The sequence below is a fragment of the Bacillus rossius genome (genome assembly GCF_032445375.1).
Source record: "Bacillus rossius redtenbacheri isolate Brsri chromosome 9 unlocalized genomic scaffold, Brsri_v3 Brsri_v3_scf9_2, whole genome shotgun sequence".
Taxonomy (NCBI): domain Eukaryota; kingdom Metazoa; phylum Arthropoda; class Insecta; order Phasmatodea; family Bacillidae; genus Bacillus; species Bacillus rossius.
The window spans coordinates 5146161-5156324 of record NW_026962013.1 but is presented as its reverse complement, the minus strand read 5'-3'; the positions used below and the strand labels follow the sequence as shown (position 1 = coordinate 5156324).

Genomic DNA, 10164 nt, shown 5'->3' with positions numbered 1-10164 from the left:
TGTCTCTGTGTTGTTAAGTATGTGTACATTAATATACCATAAAGAAAAACTTTTTTGACGTGACGTCTAATAATAATAAATCGATGAACGCCAGCTGCAAGTACGAAAAAGTGTCCCGTTATGCTGTGTCCCGTTACGCTCATTGTACGCTTGCGCTGCATCTATCTCTATTCCACTCGATTGGAACAACCATCAATTTGACTTTTTTGAGACACATTAAACTTGAAACACTCCCATTCGTTTCCTACTTTTCCTATCATCGTCCTATCCTTAACAGAATAACACAGATTGGAAGAAGTTAAATAGCAAACATGTATAAAAGTTACAGTTAAAATAATCTCTTCGTTAAAGTAATAAACATTTGAATTAATGAGTGCAAATAAAAGTAAATTTACCAATTAAATTGTAGATTTCATTTCACTCCTTTGTATCCATACAAAATAGTGATAATTCAATGAAAATGATTCATTTTTATTCATTAAAGTATGCAATCTTTTCATCAATGTTTTGTTATGACGTCACGTTAAATTATCGTCCGTAAACTGACTTTACAGACACCCATTTTTTTTTATTTTTTTTTTAATTGTAGAAATGTTGTTATTGTGATTTTATAAAAATTTCTTTGATGTAGTTGTGCTCTGTGTAACAGACCGCCGGCACGTGCTATTTGTTGAGTCGCTCCAATAAGCAGAAGAATGTTACCTCCGACTAGGTTTCTTCCTCAGCTAGAACAGACCCATCTCGGACATGGCTGGTGGGTCTCTCACTCTTGTATATGTTTGTGCCGTCAAACTGAAGGGGAGGTTGTGGCGGATGTGATTGAAGTTGGCAGCAGTTGTGTAGTTTTGAAGTGTTGCAAGAATGGTGTAGATAGCAAATGCCTTACTTATACAATTTTGCGGTGCACCCGAGATATGACTGACATTACACAAAGGTACGTTTTCATCACTGCGTAAAGCACAAGTTTTTGCAGAGCACACACAGTTTCTGTTACTTCACATAAGGTATATAGGATAAACATAAACCAAGCTGTGCCCAGCCAACATTATGTGTGCGGCAATGCATGTTGAACATGCCTCAAGCAGTTAACTGCGACTGTAGTAACCTTACGTGTGGGATTGGAATTTTGAGTAAGATAACCTATTTGAGTCAGCAGAGAGCCATGTCATGTTTACTAGCTTGGACAAGAGCAGGGATAACATGAATCAAAGAAATCAATGTGTCACAATGTTGCTTTCTCGGCGGGCTGGCAACTACTATAGTGTTAAAGGAATAGTTCTGAACTGCAGTGACTACAGTATTATATGGTAATTACTTTTTCAGTTGAATATTTTTTCAAGTACAGAGACAGTATTATTGAGGAAAAAAAATTTTCGATAAATTGTTGTGCTATTTTTTTTTTCATTTGTGATGGAATTTCAAATGCCCAAAGCCCCCCAAAAATCAGAACATGACTGCTAGATCAGTCTGGATTACAGTATGTGCAGAAACAAAGGTCGCTGTGTTTAAGTGTGTCCACTGTGCCTGGCACCAGGCCTCACAGAGACTGATATTGCCACATGTCCAGTCCAGATGGCAGCACTGTAAGTTTCATTGCGACAAGCCCAAGACTGTGGAACGTTTTCCAGAGCAACACACAGCTCCTTTGTGTCTGGGGTCTTGGTGTTTTGAAATGCAAATACAGTAAAGTCTACAAAGAAAGTTGTGTATGAGTTTGTGGCCCGGACAGTCGTCATGGCTACACTGATCTGGGTCCGTGCCTGCACCAATGTCTCGGAGAGTTCCATCTACTTGAATTTTGACAGATTGCGCAGTTTTTCCTTAGTTCTGACAACTTGTCAACGATTTTGAAATTAATCAGAAAGTTAGACCTGCTGTCTCTTTATTGATAGAGACAAGGTTTTAAGGTTTTATTTTTAAGGCCTATTTCATTTTTAAAACAGGTTGTTTTGGTGTTAATAAATTTATTATTTATGAACTCTGTTTATTCATAAAGATAGCACCATTTTCAACAAGTAAGACACCTAACTTTTTCATGGATAAATACTTTATCTAAACAGTGTCACTTTGATACGATTAATTATTTTCATTATTTCGAACAGTAAGAAACATTTCAGCATAATAAGTTGGTTTAATTGGGTAGGGGAATATTTTACAACTTAATTTATAAAAAGATTTTATGAGATCACTTTCTCTCGTATGCATTAAGATTAGAAGAGGGAGAAATGTAGAAGAAATAAATTGTTCCTTGTTTCTCTAACATTAAGAGAAAATTAATTAATTAAATGAATGATTTAGATTGGGAAATAACACATGCTATGAAGTACAAATTTTGTTACTATAAGCACTGGAGATGGAATACTGATAAATTTTACAAGCAGTGAGAATCAGAGCTGTACTAAGAAGGAATATGGCTACATTAAAATATATCTTAAGCATAAAAGAAATTTGCTGTGTGGATTTGGAACAATATGAGTGTGTAGCAAAGTGCTATGTTTGGAGCGTGCTTCTGTATGGAGTATGGCTTAGACGATTCCGAAACAGAATGGAATAAGATTAGAAAATTCAGTAGAGGCCAACAAGGTAAACTTGTTACTGCTTTATTAAGTGCATAGATGTCAGGATCGGAGAATGGACAACAACTAATGTGTTAACGTTCATGTAAAGCTGTAAGTGATGTGGATGGATCCAATTTACGAGACCTATGGCAGTGGGGGATGTGGTTTCATCGCAGGAAGAATACGTTATCAGATTGAAGGATTAACAAAAGCTTGCAACGTGTTCTTTGCGTCTCTGGAGAACCCTTTCCGCTTGCAACTGCTGAGCAAACACCATCAATGTAAAAGTAGTTCAATTTGAAACAGTTTATGAACAAATTTTCAAAGCATTCACACTTTTTATTTCTTGTAAAATCTGCATACTTGAGCAACTTAGATCAGACATTCGGTAATCTTGTTTTTTAAGTAGTAACTAAACAATAAATCAAATAGACTTTATAAAAAAAATACAGAAAAATTTATTTACACAGTTGTTTACATCAGTCAAAATAACAAAGCTTCCTGCAAAGTACAAAAACAGCATTGGAAAATATTGTTAGGTACATTGTTTCAAAGAACATGCAGTAGTTAAGTATCTCAATGCTATGACAACATCAAACCATATCACTTATCACAGTGATTACTGAAGTGTCAGTAAAGAAAAGAATCAAACAAAAAAAAAATGAAAAACTGTATTCATGAAGTAAAAGGCCTTTTTTTTAATTTAACTAGCCAATGGCATTTCCCCACATCTGCCTTATTTTTAAAAACAATTAAATGCTAAATGAAAACCTGTACAGAGGGCAAAAAAAAATGTAAGAAAAAGGGAAGAGAACTAGCTTTTTGAAAAAAATTAATTACATTTGTTACAAATAAAAAAAATTCATGTAGTTATTGCTAAAAGAAAAGTGTCACAAATGCAACTGAGTGGCCTCTCTTACTACTTCAAGACTTCCTAGAAAACAAAACAAATAAACAAAATTTCTTATACCAATTACTAAGTTACACTTCGGATCTTGTGTTTATGAGCAGAAAATTATTGCTCAAGTACCTTAAACTTCAAGTCTGTGTACAACCCCAAACAAAATGTTAAAACTCAATGGCACTGAAAGTCTTGCAAAAGTTTAACTTTCACGTCACATTATTTTAGTTTTTTTCCATTTCTTTTCTCCCCCTCCTAAAGTTCTCAAAAAGTATATATGTCACACAAAACTACGGCCACATTTATGTACAGTCTGAACAAGGCTAATCAGTAATTAACTATTTACAATTGTCATAAGTCAAATTTGCCTTGGTAAAGATGAAATAACTGATGTTTAAATTAAATTCAACCTCTCTACTTTATGTTACAACATAAACTAAAGCTACATAAAATGACTATGTAAAAAAAATGATCAAGAATCACAAGTAGGGCCGCGCAACATAACATGTGACATTCGCAAAATGTTCAATGAAAATTTCACATACTCCTCAAGGCTATACTGAGTGTCATATTTCATTATCAGTCTAGTATTTTTCACAACTCTAAAACATATTCACACACCATAGCTCGTGAGAGGTAAATGTTGCATAAAGGTGGGGACAGATACCATTCGCGGCCTATCGCATGACGGTACAAAAAATGTGCACAGCAACAAGCTACATCAGCCCAGGCCCTGCCAGAGGGTGTAATCTGTGCAGCGTGAGGGATAGCATCTCTTCCTGGACGCAGGTCTCGCCAGCGCCACGTGGCAGTGAGCGACACTAGCGCTACACCTGGGACGCGTGCAGCGTGGCTGGGGGGATCCTCTGCTTGCGGGGCGCAGGTCTAGCCAGCGCCACGTGGCAGTGAGTGACACTAGCTCTACACCTGGGACGCGTGCAGTGTGGCCGGTGGGATCCTCTGCTTGCGGGGCGCAGGTCTCTCCAGCGCCACGTGGCAGTGAGTGACACTAGTGCTACACCTGGGACGCGTGCAGCGTGGCCGAGGGGATCCTCTGCTTGTGGGGCGCAGGTCTAGCCAGCGCCACGTGGCAGTGAGTGACACTAGTGCTACACCTGGGACGCGTGCAGTGTGGCCGGTGGGATCCTCTGCTTGCGGGGCGCAGGTCTAGCCAGCGCCACGTGGCAGTGAGTGACACTAGTGCTACACCTGGGACGCGTGCAGCGTGGCCGAGGGGATCCTCTGCTTGTGGGGCGCAGGTCTAGCCAGCGCCACGTGGCAGTGAGTGACACTAGCGCTACACCTGGGACGCGTGCAGTGTGGCCGGTGGGATCCTCTGCTTGCGGGGCGCAGGTCTCTCCAGCGCCACGTGGCAGTGAGTGACACTAGTGCTACACCTGGGACGCGTGCAGCGTGGCCGAGGGGATCCTCTGCTTGTGGGGCGCAGGTCTAGCCAGCGCCACGTGGCAGTGAGTGACACTAGCGCTACACCTGGGACGCGTGCAGCGTGGCCGGGGGGATCCTCTGCTTGCGGGGCGCAGGTCTCTCCAGCGCCACGTGGCAGTGAGCGACACTAGCGCTACACCTGGGACGCGTGCAGCGTGGCCGGCGGGATCCTCTGCTTGCGGGGCGCGGCGAAGAGGCGGCTCCAGGCGCGGCAGGTCTTGCCCGACCACACCCACATGCCGGAGGTAACGCCCACCACGAGGGACAGGAAGAGGCGCAGCAGGGCCACCTCCACGCCGGCGGCGCGGTACGAGGGCCCGGGGGCACAGCCCGGCTCCACGCGGCAGTCGAGGGCGGCCAGCAGCGCGAGGCTGCGCCAGCGCGGCCGGTGCCACGCCTCGTAGAGCAGGCACGCCAGGGAGCCGGCGGCGGGCAGCACGTACAGGGCCGCGAACACGCCCAGCCGCGTCATCAGCCGCTCCAGCTTCTCCGTGCTGCGCCCGGCCGCGCGCATCGTCTGTCGCACCTGCGCATCCGCCACCAAACACTTCTTCCTTTGCGAACATCCTCGCAGTTTTACTTCTATCTTGGACCGAAGTAGAGTCCACAATATCGCTAACCAAAACACTTCTGAAATTTGTATTTTAAAAATAATTAAACAACAATCATTGCATACGATTTTTCCATATTTCACGTAACTTCACACAGTTTGTTCCATCAATACAATTGTTTGTTTCTTGTGGCTACGAAATCCTGTAGTTGTTAAATTGGTTTAAACAAATCAGTATGCTTCGCATGCATCCATATATTAGAACACAGTTTTCTGCACAGATCTTACACTTTGAATTAGTTTTCTACTAAGATCAAAATGACTCAATAAAAATTGAAAAAAAAATTGTAGGTTTTTAGTATATATGGCTGACCACATTAATATCATCGTTTGTTTCTTCTGGTCTTGTTAACAGTCGTAAGCTGATGTCGAGAGCAGCTCTGTTATTGAAGAATCCTTCAAGTTATTAATAAGGACAAGAAAACACGTGGAATGATGTCATTTATTTAGTGTGCAAGATAAACAGAGGCACCCGTCATGAGTGGAACCTACATTGCTAGGGTCAGTGGCTTGTTACCACACCCCACTAGGCCACATATGTAATAGTTTTACAAGCCTTGATAAACTACACCAAGCATTTTGTTGGAGTATAATTTTTATACGTGTGTGCGTGTGTCCTGTTTGGAAACACATGGTGTTCCGCAAAAAATTCAAATGAAATAAGGATATATTGAGAAAAAAAAAAACACCCAAATAAATGATTCTTATAAACAGAAACAAAGCTAAACCTTCCCTCGAGTTCCACTGTTTACACCCCAAGCAACTGTGCTGCTCTCGGAGGGGATGGGGGTTAACTGTGCCTCCTGGCAGGGCGAGATTTGGAATTCTCACAAGAGGATTAGTGCTGTGTGTCCTTTTTGGAAACGCATGGTGTTCCGCAAACAAATTGAAATGAAATAAGGATATGTTGGAAAAATAAATAAATAAAAACACCTGGATAAATGATGCTCATGAACAGAAACAAGGCTAGACCTTCCCTCGAGTTTGACTGTTTACACCCCAAGCAACTGTGCTGCTCTCGGAGCGGAAGGGGGTGACTGTGCCTCCTGGCAGGGCGACAGCGGCGGAGAGGGGCGTCACCTGGACGAGGGAGGCGGCGGCCAGCGCGGCGAAGGCGGCGCCCAGCGCCAGCAGCGCGCCCTGCGGCACGACGAGCAGCGGCACGGCAGCGTCCTCGGCCACCTGGCACAGCCCGGTGAGCTCGTCGCCGGCGACGCGGTGCAGCGCCAGGGCTGCCACCCCCAGCAGCGCGGGGCCCAGCCAGGCGGCCAGGTGCAGGTAGGGGGCGACTGCGTGCAGGGCCTCGCACGACCACTTCTTGGCGGCCGAGAGGTACCAGCACGCCGCCAGCACGCACCTGCGCGCGTCACACGTCACGCTCTTGTGCGCACGTCACACGTCACACATCACGCTCTCCTACTTGCAGATTTCCAGCACGCACCTGCCCACGTCACACATCACACATCATGCTTTCCTACTTGCAGATTTCTACAAGAAAAAAATTTCAAAAATAGGAATATTGAGTTTACATAACCAATTAATTTTAGTTAATTAATTCCTTAAAGATGTTTCACTCAGGGGCATACACAGGGAGAAAGATGATGGGGGCAGGGATATAGGTATATTCCTTGCCCAAAAATTTTATCTTTCTCACCAAAAAAAAGGAAATAATTTGAAAGCAAACAGGAGGCAAAGTGGTGAGCATCAGGACACAGTAGTAAGTAGAGGAAAAAAAATATTAATAATAAATGTTTTACCTAGCTTTTTTTATTTTTTTATTAATAGCAAATAAGTATGAAATATATATCTGATTCAAAAATTAAAAACACTAAAATAAAATAGTTTAAAATATATATATATATATATATATGTATGTATGTATGTATATGTATATATATATATATATATATATATATATATATATATATATATATATATATATATATATATATATATATATATATATATATATATGTTAGTCGGGTGTCTCTGGGTGAATGAGAAACAAAAATCGAGCCACCCGAATAACTAAATAACGAATATGCAATCTGGAAAGACGCTTGTCACCAAGTGTTTTGTACGTGACTCGTTAAAACAAACCAAAGTAGCCCAAACTCAGGAGTTCGTTGGTAGCCAATTGGAGAGTTCCACCACCCACCTGGCTAACATCATCAAATCAGTTTGATGGTACCAAATTATTATATTGTCATCCGTATTACATACTCTTGCAAAGTTTTAAATCAATTCAACAATTAGAAGTAAGTTAAAATTGACTTCGATGATTTATTACATATTTTGCTAGTTAGTTACGAGTGTATATAATGAGAGCGTGTTAATAAGTATGTAATGTCAATGTGCAACCTTACATACACAATCATGTGATAATGCAATAACCTATCCAAAAAGGATCCATCTTATATTACGGTGGGCTTCGAATCACTCAGGTACCAACTCAGTGCTCATAAATATGAGCCTTGCTGGGTTGAAACCGTGACATTCACCACGTGAGCGTGACGTGTTAGAAATCAAGACCACCCCAGTGTCAGAGTTGTAAATCCTCGGAGTGATGCAGCGAATTTCAACATTTTCGAGGATCTTGTACTCCCTTGTGCCTTTTGCCACACTGGCATAAGACAAGGGCGCTTGAGATGGGCGGAGATAGTGATTTGTCATGGGAAAAATTAAACTTTTAGTCACACTTCACTCACTTTGCTTATATATTCAGTGTTTCTTCCCTTGCAGACTCTGGTCGGAGATAGAAACCCCATTATGGTCTTTATCAAGGCAATGAGCAACGAAGCTCTTGTGTTTTTTACTACAAGGTTTGATTTGTCTCAAATTGACTATATCATATCAAAAGATATGAAAAAATTTTTGTTTCGATCTGCAACTGGCCAATGTACCAACATTCATGCCACTGACGCACAGTTTACCGAAGGACGCTTAATCTACTTTGAAACACCCGATTGAGGAAGTACCTAATCTCTCAAGTCAGCAACCATTTTACAGTCCAAAAAATTTTCCCTAGTATCCGTGGAATTTGCAGAGTTGGTATTCCTTTCATTCACACGAGTGGATGGATAGTCGCCGTTTCCCAAATGATGAACCGCGCCGTCTCTGGCAGGGGCGTAACCGGGTGGGGGGGGGGGGGGGGTTAGGGGTTCAAACCACCCCATCCCCCTTAGCCAACAAATCTTTAATTAATTTCTTATTCATCACTCAAAACAAATTTCATATTTAAATTAACAAAAAAAAAATTACCATTACAATGTTTGAATTTAAGAACCGAAAACTGCTAAAAATAGCACTATTTTACACCTTAATTTTCCCGGGGGGAGGACCCCCGGACCCCCAGCTTTAATACAGGGGGGGGGGGGGGGAGGAATGCTTCCTAACACCCCCCCATACACAACTGCTGGCCACGCCACCGGTGTCTCCGGCGAGAGAGAGAGAGAGATAGAGAGAGAGAGAGTGGGAGACCACGCACCACCAGGCGCCCGACGCGGTGGTGAAGTAGTAGAGCGCGAGGAAGGCCAGCGTGCAGGCGCCGCTCTCGAGGCCGTCCACCGCCACGTACGGCGCGCCCCCGTCCGACGGGGAGACGCAGCTGATGGCCTCCGCGCCCAGCGCCCCGCGCACTATGTGGCTCAGCGACAGCAGGTTGTAGCTCAGCGCCAGGAACACCACCGGTCTCTCCGGGTACCGGAACCTGCGCACCGCGCCGCCGCGCCCCTGGTCACGCCTTCTTCACATCCTTCATTTATCTTTAATTGAATAAGGGACCTTAACAGTCATTACATTTCACTAACACTCTAGTAAAGACTGATAGCATGCAGGTAAAGGATAAACATGGTTATTTTAATGTTATTTAGTTCCTGACTTGACGCTGTGCGCATGTGCAGTATATAACTGGCGAGTTTTGAGCCAAGTGATTACATTTGAAACATAAAAAATGTTTTATAATTTGTTTTTAATAACTAGCATCTCACCTTAAAACTGAAAAGGTGTCTGTGTTGTATCAACTATTTTAACATGGCCCTGTGGTAAACATTTACCAAAGAATCCTGCACAACAGAGCAATAAGATCACAAAATGTTTCAAATATTGTTGAATGTTGAATCTGGCAGAAAATGTTGGAATTCAAAAATTTAGAGCCATCCTTAGCGAATGTGTTGCACTAAGAGATAAGAAATAAATTAATTGCTAAAAAAAAAAAAAAAAAAAAAAAAAAAAGTCCAGAACAATATCTCTCTGGTCTTGCTGTTACCTGGTGTGAAGCATTCTGTTATGTTTTAATGTTTTATATTGTATTTGGTTGGGCTTTGCTGGTTTCTGTTGTTCCCTGTCTTGCTGTTCTGGTTTTATCTCTTGTCAACAGCAAGGTAGTTCGTGCATCAAATATTGACGTCGTCCGGCCGGAGGCCGTCTTCAAGCCCGACTTGCGACCGCCCGTACTTGGTCCCGCTAACGGAGCGCACCCCTAGCCACCCGGCCGGAGTCAAGTGAGCTCCCCGCCACCCCGTACCACAAAGGTAAACTGCGGTAATTACTGAGGGCTCGAGTGCCCCTCGCGTAAAGACGAGTAACTAAGGGAGCCCAGTAATTACCCTAACTTTTACAAACTCTTCACAAGAAAAGTGCGTCGTAGG

At 42.8% G+C, this 10164-nt stretch overlaps 1 protein-coding gene across 1 annotated transcript in view; it reads right to left on the bottom strand.

Annotated features, from left to right (window-relative positions):
* Positions 1-2992: 2992 nt before the first annotated feature.
* The window catches only part of LOC134543197 (frizzled-10-like), a 28723-nt gene continuing 21551 nt past the window's right edge, over positions 2993-10164 (bottom strand). The window contains exons 5-7 of the mRNA XM_063388099.1: positions 9003-9224; positions 6596-6872; positions 2993-5431 (exon numbers count right to left, since the gene is read on the bottom strand). Coding sequence (XP_063244169.1) covers positions 5039-5431; positions 6596-6872; positions 9003-9224 — 892 coding nt within the window. The 3' untranslated portion in view covers positions 2993-5038. The remainder of the gene's footprint in view (positions 5432-6595; positions 6873-9002; positions 9225-10164) is intronic.